The sequence below is a fragment of the Rhodnius prolixus genome, unplaced genomic scaffold (genome assembly GCF_049639745.1).
Source record: "Rhodnius prolixus isolate KJV_2025 unplaced genomic scaffold, Rpr scaffold_3, whole genome shotgun sequence".
NCBI classification, from domain to species: Eukaryota; Metazoa; Arthropoda; class Insecta; order Hemiptera; family Reduviidae; genus Rhodnius; species Rhodnius prolixus.
In genome coordinates this window covers 3,544,773-3,563,020 of record NW_027411603.1, presented here as the reverse complement: position 1 = coordinate 3,563,020, position 18,248 = coordinate 3,544,773, and the positions used below count along the sequence as shown (strand labels likewise).

General features: G+C 36.1%; 1 protein-coding gene and 1 pseudogene across 1 annotated transcript in view; both read right to left on the bottom strand.

Moving 5' to 3' along the window:
- The window catches only part of LOC141452836 (alkaline phosphatase-like), a 611,245-nt gene that overhangs the window by 28,078 nt on the left and 564,919 nt on the right, over positions 1 to 18,248 (bottom strand). Inside the window, exons 7-8 of the mRNA XM_074125291.1 lie at positions 17,385 to 17,525; positions 12,347 to 12,541 (exon numbers count right to left, since the gene is read on the bottom strand). Coding sequence (XP_073981392.1) covers positions 12,347 to 12,541; positions 17,385 to 17,525 — 336 coding nt within the window. The remainder of the gene's footprint in view (positions 1 to 12,346; positions 12,542 to 17,384; positions 17,526 to 18,248) is intronic.
- Positions 9,153 to 9,259, bottom strand: LOC141453858 (U2 spliceosomal RNA; annotated as a pseudogene).

The window sequence follows — 18,248 nt, the reverse complement described above, 5'->3', positions numbered from 1 at the left end:
GTTTCCCATAGTTTTTTCTTGCTCCCCCCACCACACTTGGAGTAGTGAAAAACCGTAAACTATCCATAGTAAATTAACTTCTTGTACACTGCAGATTTACAAAAGGAAAAATAGGCGAAGAATGTAACATGCTTTTTGCAGTTGTTTCCTCCCTTTTTGGGAATTGCATTATGCATAACATGTACCCAGTGTACGTACGGTATATTGTGGGCGGGTTTCTGTTTACCTCATTCTTGTGAATAACCACCACACATTGCATTCCCAGCTGAAAATTTAAAAAAGAGGGGTCCTCAACAAGTTCTACCCCCCCCCCTCTTTGAGCGTGCCATTCCTGTATAATATCCTGTTACAAAATTACCAAACAGAAAATTCCAAGGTTTTGTGAGTGAGCTCCTCTCCTGATACAACAGGAGGTGGCCATGACCTTTTTACTCCTCCTCCTTCTCCTCTTCTTCTTCCACGTCTCCATCAAGCTCCTATGCATGTTTATGGACAAATCCTGTACCAAAACTTTTCTATCCGTTGAATATTCATGGTGTAAAGAACCACACCAGCTAGTAACACCATTCCAGCCGGGCTGCCGGAAGTGCTGGTAACAGTTTCATTCAACTTATTTCCCATGGCAGTTTTCCTCTCCACCAGTACACCCGGGCAATTCACACTCTATCTTCGACCTCCTCAGTAACCATCTCCAACGTTACCCTGTCAGCTCCACTTAAATAAGTTTTACTCACATATGTTATTTAATCGGAAAATTGTCCCAAATAAATAAAAAAAACTATATTCTATAAGATAAAATCCCCCCCCCCCAAAAAGAAAATTCTAAGGAAAAATAGCTTTTAAAGGAAAAGTCATAAGTTATAAGTTAATCCTGGCTAACTCAAATTTAGTGTTAACATAAATAATATTTTATGATATATCTTGGCGGACAAAGATTGAAAGTTTTCAAAGTGGATTGTTTTTGAACAGGGAAAGAGCTTAAAGATGGGACGTGGCTAGGGGAATCTGGATGGTCCAGGAGATAAGCTAAAGTGGATTGACTGGTACGTCCTGAATTATTGAGTCTATTTCACCGTAACCAACTCGCACTTAAAGATAACAACAACAAAGAAAAAAAAAAAAAATCATTTGTTATTTACATTTTCCGAGGGAAATATGCGGACATTAAATAAATAGTGAAAAATGAAATATGATGCTTTTCCTTTCTCAATAAATTATCTTCAATGTTCTTTTCCTTAAACATGGTCTTTTTTTCAATAAACATTATTAATTACCAATTTCCCATTTAATTTTCTGGAAGGGGAAGTCTTCAATTGTGAAGATTTTTCGATTTTTTAGTCTTAACTGGCACCAGCGATGAAAAGATGCTGCAAATGAATACTAAATACTAAGAAAAAACACTTGAAATTAACTCTACAAAACAAAATCTGGAATAATAAGAGCTTAAATGTGGAGTTCAACCATGCCTCCGAATTCTCGTCGGATTCAAATCCTCTAATCCAAATTCCTCCGCAGGAACCACAGTCGCTTCCTTTTATGTCTCCATCCTTATATCATCCATAATCACCTTGAAATCCCTTTCATTTCCGATTGGATTCCACTCCGGACTTCTCGCCCATGCCAATTCCTTAGGATCCTCAATATCATCTGCCACTCTTCCTGAGCACCCAAAACTTTATTGTACCATTCTCTCTTAGGGCTGAATTGAAATTGAAATTTCAACTTTTAGTGTTTTTTTAAAATTTATTTTTATTTACTTACTACTGGATAAATGGATATAAGCACACATACACACCCATTAATACATGCATTGTACAGCTCTGTAATAATGTTACTCTAAGGCGCCTCGATAGCCGAGTGGTTAAAACACTAGACCCGCAAAACTATGATGTATTGCTGGTTTAGTGGGTTCGATTCCCGGTCTCCTTGGTCTTGGATTTTTTATTATAATGGTTAATATAAGCAATTTATAGTAATTTATTGTTAGCTAATCGCCTCCGTTCATGTCACCTAATTGGTTAAAGGCTAGGGGCCCGCAAAGCTAAGATGTATTGCAGTACTATTCTAAGCCTTGCATTTTATTTAATGTGTTAATATGAGGAATTTATAGTAAAGTATGTTAGGCGGTTAGATGCTAGACCCGCAAAGCTAAGATGTATTGCGGTACTAGTCTAGGCCTTTGGATTTTATTTAAAGTGTTAATATGAGGAATTTATAGTAAAGTATGTTTGCTTGTCGCCTCCCTACATGACACCTAATTTGGTAGTTGGATGTAAAGTCCGCCTGAAAAAATAGGTATTACTTTACTTACTTACTTTTTACAGTTGCTGGTAATATTTACTATGAAAAATATTTTTAATAATTTGTTTGGCCTTAAATTACAAGAGGAATTTAGTTCGGCAATGGCCAAAGTCTTCATCATAAAAAGTTTCTTAATGGCGCCCAGAGCTTTTTGCGTAAGTGACGTCGAAACCACTACACTAAATTGATTATTCTACATATGATAGAAGAAGATCTGAAACTGATCTGAAGGGATGCAATAAACATGCGTGCTTCGACCAATAAAATCAAAGATACCTATTTGGACAGTCAGTCGTTGGCTGTTAGTCAAAGCAATTAGTTTAAGTAAAATCTTTTGGAGCCATTTTTGGAGGGAAATCCCCCCCTCCCAAAAAAGAGGGAGAAATCTCTTCAATAAAGTAATACTTCCGGGATCTTCACATTTTTAATTCTCAAGTTACTGACAGGAAATGAACAAAAGAAATGTTAACTTTAGGCTTCCTGCAATTTATTGTTTTTTTTTTGAGCTTCATTCTTTTTACAAACTGGAGCTCAAAATGGATATTTCTGGTGGAAAACTCGATTTTGGGAAAACGGACGTGGTACTTGCTGCCATACTTAAAAAAAAAAATATTGAGCTTCTTTTAAGGGATCAGAACATCCACGGGGACCTCCCTTTTTAACCACTTCCTTTGCATTATGCTAGAACTTTCTACGCTAGAACTACGATATTATTATGCTTGGGCATTCTTCTTCTTCTTCCTAAATGGTGCTACAACTCATGAAGAGTCTTGGCCTCCTCAAGACGTGCCCGCCAGGCATCTCTTTCGTGCGGCGCAGCCGCCCTCCAGTTTCGGAATCCTAGCATAGATGCAGCATCCTTTGCCACACTATCCTCCCAGCGCAGCTTTGGTTATGCTTGGGCATTAGATAGCCTGTATACAGAGAGGTACGTAAAAAGGTCCAAGATCCCCCCAGAGGATTTCTGGACGATCCAGAGTGTAGGAGATGTAATCGACACATCTGAAGCTCTTCCAAACTTCACCCAGTCCTAACTGGATAACTTCGGTGGGTTCCCCTTTATATATGTTCACACGTTCATATATCCCTAATTCAATGCTTTTGTCTGTGAGTTTATACAGTATTACACTATTAGAACTTTATGTGTGTATATTGTCTTTGTGTATGTTATGGTGGCGGGCGAGGGGTATGACATTGTCTTTGTGGGTATGTGCGCAGGATGTTGCAGGATACTGGTACCTTCAGCGTTTATAACAATCAGTAGAGGATAGGAAAGGGACAACTACCTGCTTACAAACTCCTTGCTTTGTTGTAAATCCCAAACCAATTTGCTGTATACCTCCGCTCTAGAAAGTCCACCGCACGTTAGCTCCTCCTCCTCCTCCGCATCAAGTCCGTAACCAATATACCTGCATTTCAATTAGACAGCCTAAACCATTCTCTGATCACACTAAGAGTTTAACTAAATCCCCAGTTCTATACCCGAATCTTATATTCACTCTCTACTGCGTCCATGGATACACAAAATCTATTTTATCCCTTTAAATTGAGATTTTACTTCTTTCTCTATCTCTCCTCCCTTTTTACTTTTATAGTATTTTTTATAGTAAGTACAACGGAGCGGGTTTAGGTCTAGTGGTCAAGAGTGTGGCAGGCTAGGGATTAGCTATGCGGTTAGTGTATTTGTGGATTCCCTGGCGGAGGTCCCCGGGTTCCGAATACAGATGCTTAGATTTTTTTTTTCTCTTCCTAGGAGCTTCTTACAGCTCACAGAGTTGTCTGCAACGAGAGAACACTGTCCGGAGGCCGGCAGTGCACTGGAGAAAACAGCTCCGGACGCCTTTTAACATCAGATGTTGACGCGCCTTAAATCATTAAAAGAAGAAGAAAAAAAAAAAAACTTAGCTTTGTAAGTTGGAGATCACCAGTTCGAATCCCGCGTATAACTACTTTTTATTTAAATAGGCGATTACTTTAATTTATTTTTAGTAAGTACAAGAGGGTCATATCGGATCAAACTTGTGGTTATTTCCGCATATACTTGTAACCCACTGATTAATGAGTTTAATGGGAAAAATAAGTTTTTCATTTTTTTTTTTGGCTTTTCCGGAACATGGCTCGCTTCACTGTTCGAAAAACTCGTGTTTAAAAAAAATATAAAATGACGGGGTTTATTACAAATTTAATTAAATTTTTTTAAAAATGATTTAAGGCGCATCAACATATAAGGTTATTGGCGCCCGGAGCTTTTTTCAGTGCACTGCCGGCCTCCGGACAGTGTCCTCTCGTTACAGACAACACTGTCCATCACCGGACAGTGAGCTGTAAGAAGCTCCTAGGAAGAGAAAATCTAAGGGTCAGCAGCTGGGGATTCGAACCCGGGACCTCCGCGAGGGAGTCCAGTATGCTAACCTCATAGCTAATCCCTTCCCTATGTAGTACGAGGGTCGTTTGAAAAGTCCGTGCAAAGTCAGAGAGATAGCACCACTGGCACGTATCGAGGTTATGTTTAGTTAGTCGCATCTCTTGGAAGAACACACACCAAGTTTCAGCCAGATCGGTCTATTTCTTTGTGTTTGACATTCGTTTGAATCGAGGAAGTCGAGTGATTTTCAAAAAATGGACGAAAAAGAATTTCGTGTGTTGATTAAACACTACTTTATGAAAGGCAAACCCCTTCAGGAGACTAAAGAGAAGCTTGATAAACATTATGGTGACTCTGCACCTTCGATTAGAACAGTTTATAAGTGGTTTCAAAATTTTCGGAGTGGCCATATAGGCACAAGTGACGCTGAACGTTCTGGACGCCCTGTTGAGGTTACTACTCCAGAAATCATTGATAAAATCCATGATATGGTGATGGATGACAGAAGAGTGAAGGTGCGTGAGATTGTTAGTGCTGTGGGCATCTCGAATGAACGGGTACATAATATTTTGCATCAACATTTGGACATGACAAAGCTATCCGCAAGATACGGGTGCCGCGATTGCTCACGCTTGACCAAAAACGAAATCGTGTGAAGTGTTGCAAGGACGGTTTGCAGCTGTTCCAGAAGAATCCGCAGGACTTTAAGCGTCGTTTCGTCACTGTGGATGAAACATGGATACATCACTACACTCCTGAGACCAAAGAACAATCTAAACAATGGGTTACCAAGGGGGAATCTGCGCCAAAAAAGGCGAAGACCGTTCCTTCGGCCGGAAAGATTATGGCGACTGTCTTTTGGGATTCGCAAGGAATAATCCTCATCGACTATCTGGAAAAGGGTAAAACTATTACAGGTGCATATTATTCATCGTTATTGGACCGTTTGAAAACCGAGCTGCAAGAAAAACGCCCACGATTGGCCCACAAAAAAAGTCCTTTTCCATCACGACAACGCACCAGCTCACACCTCAGCAGTTGTGGTCGCAAAATTAATGGAAATAGGGTTCCAACTCGTTTCACATCCCCCCCTATTCTCCAGACTTGGCTCCCTCGGACTACTATTTGTTCCCCAATATGAAGAAATGGCTGGCGGGAAAAAGATTTTATTCAAACGAGGAGGTGATTGCAGAAACGAATGGCTATTTTTCAGACTTGGACAAATCCTATTTTTCGGAAGGGATCAACAAACTAGAGCAGCGTTGGACGAAGTGTATAAGCCTAAAAGGAGACTATGTTGAAAAATAAAAAAGGTTTACCCCAAAAAATTAAGTAGTTTTTATTTTGGCACGGACTTTTCAAACGACCCTCGTAGTTATATAATTATTGTTCTTTCTAAAATCTCGTGTTCAAAAACAAAAAAAGTACATAAATTGACGAGATTTATTTCAAATTTTATTAAATTTAAATAATAACTTATTTAAGAAGAAATAACAGGAAAAGTTATGGTCGTTATTTTCATTTACTTTATATATTTCACCATACACATTTTCCATTTTCACGAACAGCAGAATGTAAATGATATGTAAATAAAATAAGTTACAGGATGATAAAAAAGGAAGGTTGGATAATTCTGGAAAACCTTGACTTTGTTTTCCATCTTTAGGGTCTTTGTGTGTGTGTGTGTCTAACGGAAGTAAGAAATGACGGGTGGTGGTGGGGGGCTTCAAAGTCGGCCCCCCGTTGCTAACAATGGATTTGACTTGGGCGGGAAATGAATAGCCAAAGTGAATACTGGATATTTTAGGGTGTGTAGTACGAGATACAGCCAACAGAGTGTGTAATTGTGCTTTACCACTGCCTTCTATACATATGTATTCATACATAGATATACACTCGTATATACAATTACACACGTAGATAAATTAGAAGATGGGTTCACTTCCCCTAGGATTTGTTAATACATAATATACGATTCTCTAAGGATTTGTTTAGAGGAGTACCAATAAAATCTAAAACCCGTCAGATGGATAATACGGCCCTATTATGTACAATGTACCCTAAATAGGTCATCTACTCTCGTGTCATTTGGGTTTCATGTATTATGGAATTACAGAAATATTTTAACTGTCACTTTTGGAATCTATATGACGTAAGAAATGAGATTTTATTTTAATTTTATTTTTTTAATAGACTTTTGCTTCTGCAATAATGCGTCATAAATTGTTTGCCTTTTATGATGGTCGTGCTTGCAAATCGACCATTTTAAAATAGTAATTGTAAAAATTATAAATTATTATTATTTTTCTAAAATGGTTGAATCAAATACGAGAGTTGTTTACCATAAGTTAGGATTATTCACTTATTATTCATAAACGCTAACATAAAGCACCACGTGTTACATAAAAACTCTCCCCACTACAAACTATCATCCCCTCTCAACACACCCTTATCAGTGTTGCCACTCCTATATCAAAAATAACTTTAAATTTACCTACAACTAATTAAATTTACCTACATAATAAAAAGTTATTGTTTTCGCTGTTGTAGACAGTGTTGTTTTTTTTCTAGCAAGTTCGGGAATATCATGTCATGAAACAAAAACAACAAGAGTACATAAAAATAATTTATTCTTTATGCACGCCTAGGAGTTTTATAATCATCATAAAATCAGATTTCATCCTGAGCTCATCAGGATATTAGAGCATGCTAATCATTGCCTCGGCTATAAATTAGCAATGACGTAATGAGTTTAGTAATTTTACTGTTACTGTTGTTGTTTTCAACTAATGTGATGCCGTTGTTGAATGTTATTTGGTTGAAGTTGTAGGTGGGTGGAGGGGTGGAAACTTTGTAATTAGGTAATGATGTTGTTGATGACGACATAACGACTAGTGATTGAACTACTGGGATGACTTTTGGTAGTATAAATAGAGCTAAACTTACTTTGGCAAATGTCGTCATTGCTGTCATTTTGAGTGCGCGGGGAGGGGGAGGTGGCGAGGTAATTATCGGAATATTTCCACTCGTACACATTTTGTCTAATCAACGATCTGTTCTATTAGTTCTGTCAGCCTGTTAATTAATCTGTATGATAATTACGCACTTGATGACGTCAACAATTAATAGATCATACAATGACTTATAATCAACAATTAGGTTTCAACAATAATAACACAAAATAGTTTTTTTTTAAAATAAATGTTGGAACTAGTCTAGGCCTTAGATTTTAATTAATGGTTCATATGACGAATTTGTAATAAAGTATGTTAGGCGGTTATAGACTAGACCCGCAATGCTAAGATATATTGCGGTACTAGCCTAGGCCTTAGATTTTAATTAATGACGAATTTGTAATAAAGTATGTTTGGCGGTTAGAGACTAGACCCGCAATGCTAAGATGTATTGCGGTACTAGTATAGTCCTCAGATTTTATTTAATGGTTAATATGAGGAATTTATTGTAAAGTATGTTTGCTAGTCAGTTATAGGCTAGACCCGCAAAGCTAAGATGTATTGCGGTACTAGCCTAGGCCTTAGATTTTATTTAATGGTTCACATGACGAATTTGTAGTAAAGTATGTTAGGCGGTTAGAGGCTGCACCCGCAAAGCTAAGATGTATTGCGGTACTAGTCTATGCCTTGGATTTTAGTTAATGGTTAAAATGGTGAATTTATAGTAAAGTATGTTTGCTAGTCGCCTACGTCCAAGACACCTAATGTGGTAGTTGGACGTAAAGCTCGCTAGGAAAAAATAGAAAATTACTTTACTTTTTTTCAATAGTTCATAATTTTGTGAACTAGATACACCAAACTGATCTAATCTACCTCTGACTAGATCGGAGCTGATGGATGAAAGACCGTAACCGGAAATATGCTATGAAATAGCCCCTATGCAATGTGCTACAACGGATATAATCGAAAGATATTATCTAGTTTTAAGATTTACAACTTTGTGAGTACTGGGAAAAAAGTTTTTAAACCTAAAAAGTGAAAATAAAAATGCTTATTTGTGAAAAAAATATCAAATTTTGTACTGAAAAAAAATCCATTGACTGAAATTTTACTTCCGGTTGACCGATTTTTTACTGAAATCGTATTCTGACTTCCTCTTTGTTGTAGCACTTCTTGCCGTATGTAATGATTGGTGCATTCATACTGACGCATTGCCTTACATACACACAAAAGAACAGAACCAGGTCTTTCTTTCTCAAGGGATATCATTCAGATATTCCAGATGTGAATACTCCAAAATTGAAACTCTTCTCAGATTCAATACTTATCTTTCTAACGACAAATAAGAAAAAAAAAAAAGAAAAAGCAAAGTAAATTGTAAGATTTGCATAAAATAAAAAAGTATAAGAAGGCTGAACAATGCATAAACTTTGAAGACTGTGGCAGAAACTTTGATAATACCAACATATCCAACTTTTATAATATCGAATCCTTCTTTTATAAATGTGACATATTTTTTTTTTTTGCCAAGTAGGGATTTGGAGTGACAAATATATAATATATATATATATATATGGAGATTAAGCTGATAAGAACAGATACTACACTTTGATCTTAGCCAAAAGGCCGAGTCAGTGTTTGATGATTATTTAGATAAGCAATTCACATTAGAAGAATTAAGACTTGTTTTAGGTAAATCAAAAAACAATAAGGCTCCTGGAATTGACCGGGTCCCTTATGAATTCTATAAAAATGCTCCGGATAAATTTTTGCTTTATATTTTAAAAATGTATAATAGTATATATGAAACCGGAAATGCCCCAAATTGTTTCAAGCAGTCTATAATTTTTCCATTGCACAAGAAAGGGGATGTTAATCTTCCAGAAAACTATAGAGGAATTTCCTTTGAAAACACAATAGGTAAAATTTATACTGGACTGTTATTACACAGGATATCCAACTGGATTGCCGATTGTAATATACTTAGAGAATTCCAAGCAGGATTTCGTAAGGAATATTCTACAATAGATAACTTATATAATTTAATATCATTAATAAAAATGAAATTAAGCGTGAAAAGAGGTAAGATATACGCCTTTTTCGTGGATTTGTCCGCTGCTTTTGATCGAATAGATCGATATGCTCTCATATATAAATTGTATCAACAAGGGCTTTCTACAAAGTGCGTTCGAGCTATTAAAGATTTACACACTGATACTGATTGCTCTGTATGGTGTAAAGAAGGTATTACGCAAGCATTTAGAACCAACATAGGCGTTAAGCAGGGATGCCTTTTAAGCCCATTGTTGTTTTCTGTATTCATCAATGATCTAGAGGAGGCTATTGAGTGCGGAGGTATCAGGGTGGGCGATGCGAAAATAAAATTGTTGGCGTATGCGGACGATCTGGTTCTTTTGGCAACCGATCCCAAAAGTTTACAAATTATGATTAACGCGTTCTTCGAGTACTGCAATGCTTGGAATCTGAAAATTAACCTAACAAAGTCACAAATATTAGTTTTTCGAAATGGGGGAAGGCCCTCGAAAAATGAGAAATGGAAATTAGGTAGCGAACTAATACAGGTTACTAATAGGTACAAATACTTGGGAATAATACTAACACCTACACTCTCGTTTAAACCCCACCTTCATGATAAACTTCACAAATCAAAAATAGCACTAAATTCAGTGTGGAATTATTTTATGAAAAACCGAGATATACCATTTTCTGCTAAGAGAAATGTATTTAATACAGTTTCTAGGACAGTAATGTGCTATGGTGCACAGGTGTGGGGAGGAAATATGTTTGAAGAGGCGGAGAAGCTGCAAAGATTCTTTTTAAAAAAATGTTTTAATCTTCCGCGGTTCACCCCGACATATCTGCTGTATCTGGAAACAAACTCGACACATCTCTTCATCTACACGCTCAGACTGCACTTAAATTACATAATTAAAATTACACAACTTCCTGCTAATAGATACCCTCTCTTAATGACAAAAGAATTAATAGCAAAAAAACTATTTTGGTATTCTGATTTAGAAAAACTCATAAATAAATTTAATATAACTGCGGATATTTCTTTTGAGAATATGAGTAATTGGAAATCTGAATTTGATAAAATACGTAACCGTTTGGAAACAATATTTCATGCAGAATTCATTGAAAGGGCACAGAGATCAATTTCAAACATGATGTACAGAGAGCTGAACTTTGAGCATAAGTGTATTAGCTATGTGTACGACAATAACATGAGCGATAGTGTTTGGATCATGAAGGCCAGAAGTGGCCTGTTGAATTTAAACTTTAAAATCTATCAACATAGCGAACACAGCTCACTCTGTAACTTATGTAACTTGTCTCAAACGGAAGACTCTTTCCACTTCATAGCTGTCTGTCCCAGATTAAAAGAAATAAGATTAAAATGTGTAAAGCAGGAGATATTGCAGAAAGATGTGTTAATAAAATACTTAAATGGAGAGTACGGCTGGAATTCAATTGTCAATTTCTGTAAGATTGCCTCAAGATTACGTCAAAATGTAAACTCTAGTGCGTAGATAAAATTTGAGATGATTATCTTTCTATATTACTATTATCTATTTTAGTTATTTATTTATTTTTATTTCTTTTCTTTTCTTTCTTTTTTCCCATTTATCTTTTATTAATTAATTAAATTATTTTTTGCTTTATTTTGTTTTTATTTTTTGCATGAGCATACAAGTTTTCAATTTATTTTGCTTTTGCTTATTTGGAGAAGTTTTTCTTTTATTTTCCCCTTTTTTATTAATTTTCTGTGTAAATTTTCCATCTCATTTCTTTTGTATTTTGTACTTTTTATTTGGTTTTTGTATTTTACTAGTAATGTGCTGTTTAATTTAATGTATGAGATGACCGACTCCCCCGATGGTCGATGGCCAGGAGGCAGTCTTGAATAAAGACTATTATTATTATTATTATTATATATATGGAGAGGGAATCTGGGCACGAATATTGCAGAAACCAGAAACAATAAATCTGGAATGTAAAGGATGGGTTAGCGAATACTGGATTCCCGCTCGGAAATCTCCAGAACAGTGTTGTCTGCAACGAGAGAACACTGGCTGGAAGCCGGTTCAAAAAAAATAAATAAATAAAATAAAACCCGAGCACAAAAATAAAGTAAAATAATTGCCTATTTTTTCAGGCAGGCTTTACGTTCAACTAATAAATTAGGTGTCATGGTCGGAGGCAACTAGCAAACATACTTTACTATAAATTCCTCATATTAACACATTCAATAAAATGCAAAGCGTAGACTAGTACCGCAATACATCTTAGCTTTGCGGGTCTAGCCTATAACTGCTCGGCTACCATAGCTCCTAAACCCCGGGCACTAATAACCTCAGATGTTGATACGTCTTGAAAAAAAAAAGTTTATAACGAAGACTCTCTTTGGCCACTGTCGAACAGCATTCCTTTTGTAATTTAAGGCTTAACAAATAATAAATTTAAATAAAAATAATTTAAATTTAAAAAAAGACGCAGCTTAGCAGATCGCCAAAGGAAAATCTCATTATTTGATCTCTTCCTGTAATCAAATTTCTAAGATTTCCCAAAGCAGTAAAACTTAAAAAATAGGGAAAGTCCGGAAGTTTTTTGAAACTCTTAAGTTCTACTAGTTCCATTTCTACAAGAAGTTTGTTTTTTTTTATTTTTATTTTCAAACACAATTAAATTGGAATGAACTTACCAAAAATAGGATTCCCACGGGGCGTGGCCAATCCACCCATTGTGAGCACGTGCGAATGATCAGATGTTACGACAATCAACGTTTCTGATTGGTCGACGGCTTCTAGTACAGCCAATAGAGCTTCTTCCAGTACTAGTGTTTCGTCCAATGCTCTGTAAGGATTATTATAGTGATGTGCATGATCAATACGTCCACCTGGAACAAATTTTTCAACTTATTCGGTTGATGTTGATTGATTCTACGATGATAAAAAAAAAATAATCATCTTTTCCAAGTTTTCTGCATTATTTTTTTTTTTCTTTTCAGCAAAGAAAATTTTGGTGATCATATTTGGATTTATGTGTTTGTTGAAAATATAAAAATAACCGGAAACTAAAAAACTTTTATTTCAATTTAGACACGCCAGCGGAAATAACTGCATCTTAGCGAACACAATTTTTGCAACCGGAAGTACCCATTTCCTTGATAGATTTTCTTGAAAATGACTATAGTTTAATGTGCTTATGTTGATTTACAAACTTTTATTTAAAGTAAAAATCAATTAAGTGCACCATTTAATTATAATGTACAGCCCTATGACTACGTAACAAAGTATGGATTCATTTATTGCTAAATTTTTTGAGTGTGGAATAACAAAAAATCTCCATAACAGGAAATACGAACTTTACAGAATGGATTTTTTTTTTTTTTAAATTTACTGAGGTTTTTCTTTGAAACGTGAGCGGAAGGAAGAGAAAAAAAGATCATTCTCTAAAATCCGGATACTTCCGGTTAAAACTCAATACCGGAAACTATGATACGATCCAAATACTTCCTGTTTTTTTTTTTTTTTTAGGCTGAACTGAACGTCCACCTATGACGTGAACAGAAAGCGGAAGCTCTTACTTTTCTATTATCAATTTTTCAATAAATTAAAAGTAGTCACACCTTTTGTACTGGGGCTTTTTCACTTACTAGACCAAACTTAAAAGCACTACATCTAACCCATATAGGGTGCGTTCCCAACTAAGCGCTCACAACGAACAAAATATACCTTCAGGCGTTCCACATGACGACCGCGGTCGTAGTGGTCGTGGCGAAAACGTCACTAATGACGTCATTATTTTCGCTCACGCGAAGCTCACATCGCCCCACCTTAAGAGCTGGGTCGAAGTGGGCGTTCAGAAATTTGGCGCAATTTTTAAAAACAAAGATGGCGACCGAAAAAATTATATCATGGTAAATGAAAGTATTATCTCATGTAAATAATTGAATGTGTTTCTCGAAAGTCTACAATAAATAATAAAATGAAAAATTACTTATCCCTTTACATACTAAATCACTGAATAACGATCAATTACACTTTGATTTTGTAAAATTGCATTCCACTTTTCATCGGAACTAGATGAAGAACTTTCTAAAGCATTATTACGTTGCATTAATAAATATCCTACTGTTGCTACAAAAGACATTTTAATTTTATTTAAACGTAAATTTTATAAATATAATATAAAAATTGAATTATACATATATTTTTAATATAAGTCAACTTTACCAATAGTTAATAAAGTTTATTATAACTGCTTATAAACGGGGTTAAAATTAAAAAACAACCTCTTCAAGCTTCTGACTTATTTTCGAGGTCGCCATTTATAATGTTTACATGAACAGTTGAAACGCCCCATAGTCCATTCCACTTCGAGTTTTCGATTGTAACACTGGCAAGCAAGTGGAACGGGCAAAACCGGCGCGATCGTTGTGAGCGCTTAGTGGAACGCACCCATAGACGACGATTTTAAAATACATATGTCCTAATTTATTGAAAAAAAACCTCGCGTCATTTAAGGAATTTCAAATTAAAGAACTCTCTGTGTTTTTTTCTTTTTGTATTTGATTTTTTTTTTCTTAGAGGGACGGAAATTGCGTAGTCATACTACTTATTTGTTTTTGAGCTACAAGAGAAAGTGAGGAGCGAACAGCTGATAAAGAGTTGGAACAGCTGTTCGCCGGAAAAAAAAGAAGGTAAAAGCCGCAAAAGTTTTATAGTTCGTTCATACTTCAGAAAATTCCTCTCCTTCAAGGACACAACATCCTTGAAAATCGTATTCCCTGCTAATATTCTCTGCCTGCAAAGTGACATACTTTTCACATGCTTACTGTCAGCGTGGGCAGGACGGTGGTGCTACCTTCTTCACAAATACGAACACAAACACGTGTAACCATACACACACACACACACACACTTCTTTCCTAACCCTTAGCAGGGAGGGAGCTTGCCTTACATTTTCTAAAGCGTCTTTACGTGAAAGCTTTTTTGAAAAGCCTATTGAATATTGTATGACGTCAATAATAAATAATAAAGGGGGGGAATGTCTCAAAATACATAAACGGCGGCCATTAGTAGGAAAATATATGAAAGCATTCGGTTTAACAAATATTTATTTAAAAATAAAATTAATATTATATTTTTATTATGTTTTTAAAGCATGAAGCTTTTGTTTTTTAGTGCACAGACATTTGGATCTGGATGAGTTTGTTTTTCTTTTTTGTGGTAAAAGATAACAGGGAAGTCACCATAATCGGTTCACGGTCTTCCGCTTTGATCGCTCGGTAATCCTTGCTAGGGTTCGCCACTGCTTCAACCTACTCAAACCACGTGCTAGCCCTTACTGCCGTGTGTATAAGCTACAGGCTAACCCCACTCCATCATGCTCAAACCACGTGCTAGCCCTTACTGCCGTGTGTATAAGCTACAGGCTAACCCCACTCCACCATGCTCAAACCACGTGCTAGCGCTTACTGCCGTGTGTATAAGCTACAGGCTAACCCCACTCCATCATGCTCAAGCCACGTGCTAGCCCTTACTGCCTTGTGTGTAAGCTACACTAACCTCCACTCCATCATAACTCCATGACGTTTAACCCCTCCAGCTCGGTTCTTCACAAAACAAGGCATAAGGCATGAACGCCTAAAGTTCCAAATCATCCTCAATTGATCGATTTTGCAGATTTCGCAGGTTTAATAAGATCAACTAAGACTAGTTATAGCACAAATATGGTTTTTTCACACTTCTCGCGGATAGCCATAGCTAGCGATGAAGTAAGTGGGAATGACAGGAAGATAGCACATCACCTAAACAAGGCAGGACAAGGTACCTGAAGGCACACGAACGATACGATTTCCCCAAACCAGCTTCCAGTGGCTTTAGAATGAAAAGGTTGCGATTACTTCAGTAAAACTGTTATAGCTAAATTTATTACTAAAAACCAAATCATCCAAATCATCCTCAATTGATGATTTTTAAGACCTTTATGGGATGTATTACTATCAAAGAATATGCATAGCCCACCAATTTCTAGGTTGCCCAGAACAGGTGAACTCTTGAGTCGACATTACCCCATAAAGGAAACCTAGTCTAGTCTTATTCAGATCGATGGATGCTTTAGGTCACTTACGATTTAAATTTGTGTTCTAGCAAAAATTTTAATCAGGATAAGTCCTTTTATTTTAAAGAAAAGTTAGGAATTTTATCTTTTACAGGAAAAGAGGGAAAAAATTGATCAAAGTTGGATGATTTTCAACGTTACCCTTTTTTTTTTGGACAGCTTTGGACGATCAATCCTAACGTAGGTGTCCTGCAGGACAGTTTTAATGAGGTAACATTTTAATGGTGTTAATAGGGATGTTAATGAAGTTGCCTGACTCATTTAGAGACTAAATACAATCCCAGGGTTTATATGGTGTGACTGGTAACTGCATTTGTTGCCTAGGCAACTGCCCAGGACTAATAAAATCCTCTGGTGTCCCTCTTGGTGCAAGATCAAGTTCACACGCTCTCTCATCGAATTACTGAGGCTTCATTCAGTTTTAAAAGGGGAAGATCAACTCCTTTGGTTTTTTGCAAGGTTTATGGTCCAACCAAGAATTCTAACTCCTCTAGTATACCCCCCTTCCAATCAGCTGTACTCAGAAAAACTATCAGCGCCATGTTTTATCTCAAACTTAACCTCAAAGATCTCGTAATATCTTCTTTTTTTTCAGTCCAATTTATCTCCTCTAGTTTTTTCAAGACATGCAAATTTTACGAATCAATTTCAGATTCATTTATAATATTCTTTATATAGCAGCAGATTGTTGTTTATAGCAGTGGATTGTTGCTTATAGCAGCAGATTGTTGTTTATAGCAGTGGATTGTTGTTTATAGCAGTGGATTGTTGTTTACAGCAGTGGATTGTAGTTTTTTGTAGCAGTGGATTGTTGTTTATAGCAGCAGATTGTTTTTTATAGCAGCTGATTGTTGTTTATAGAAGTGGATTGTTGTTTACAGCAGTGGATTGTTGTTTACAGCAGCAGATTGTTGTTTATTGCAGCGGATTGTTGTTTATAGCAGCAGATTATTGTTTATATCAGCAGATTATTGTTTATAGCAGCAGAAGTCAGAATACAAATTTAAACAAAAAAGAAGAAGCTCTTTTAAAGGATCTATAGTGAAGTTGTAAACACTCAGGGCAAGTAGTATTAAGTTCCAAAACATCAACAAAATTTTGAAGAATAATATTAAGATGTTCAATTATCCCCCCTCCACTCCCCCCCGTCATTGATGTAAAATCTAACAAAGTTTATGTCAAGTTAAGTGAAAATAAAGTTCTATAAAGTGCTTTAAGTCCCTTCCCATCTCCTCACGATATATGAACTTGAGAATATAAAATATTTGTTTTGTACCAAAAGCCAGGAGGTTATATTTTTATGTCAGTATGTATTTAGAGAAAATTAAGGTTACTGCTTTGTCAGGAACTTTTTTTCTGATAACTTTCCGGTTTTCAGGATAGTCTTTTCTCCAGTTTTAGAGAACAATATCCCGATAAGGGCAGTGAACTGTAAAGCAGAAAAAGGAAGAGAAAAAACTGAGAGCCAGCAACTGGACTCGAACCTGTGATCTCCGCGTGGAAATCCAATACGTCATAGCTAATCCTCTCCCTATAAGGTTAGTGTTTACAACCATACTGGGCTGGCTGTGAAAAAGTGGGAAAAGTTTTAAGGAAATAAAAAGGATACTTACTTTCCACTAACAGGAAGAATCCTTTTTTATTTTTCTGCAGAATACTGAGCGCTTTCTTGGTCATTTCCGCCAATGATGGATCTCCTTTAGGGCTTTTGTCCCGATCTGCCTCGAAGTCCATGTGTGAATATGCGAATAAACCTGCAACATAAAATTATTTTATTTATTTAATTTTAAATAAGTCAATGGAGTATTGTTTTTTTTTCTCTCTCTCTAAATCTACTGCAACAAGAGAGAGTATAATAATCTTGGGACAGGCGCGGTAGCCGAGCGGTTATAGACTCGCAAAGCTAAGATATATTGCGGTACTAGTCTAGGCCTTGCATTTTATTTAATGTGTTAATATAAGGAATTTATAGTAGAGTAGGTTTGGCAGTTATAGGCTAGACCCGCAAAGCTAAGATGTATTGCGGTACTAGTCTAGGCTTTGTATTTTATTTAATGGTTAATATGAGGAATTTATAGTAAAGTATGTTTGGCAGTTATAGGCTAGACCCGCAAAGCTAAGATGTATTGCGGTACTAGTCTAGGCTTTGTATTTTATTTAATTGTTAATATGAGGAATTTATAGTAAAGTATGTTTGGCAGTTATAGGCTAGACCCGCAAAGCTAAGATGTATTGCGGTACTAGTCTAGGCTTTGTATTTTATTTAATGGTTAATATGAGGAATTTATAGTAAAGTATGTTTGGCAGTTACAGGCTAGACCCGCAAAGCTAAGATGTATTGCGGTACTAGTCTAGGCTTTGTATTTTATTTAATTGTTAATATGAGGAATTTATAGTAAAGTATGTTTGGCAGTTATAGGCTAGACCCGCAAAGCTAAGATGTATTGCGGTACTAGTCTAGGCTTTGTATTTTATTT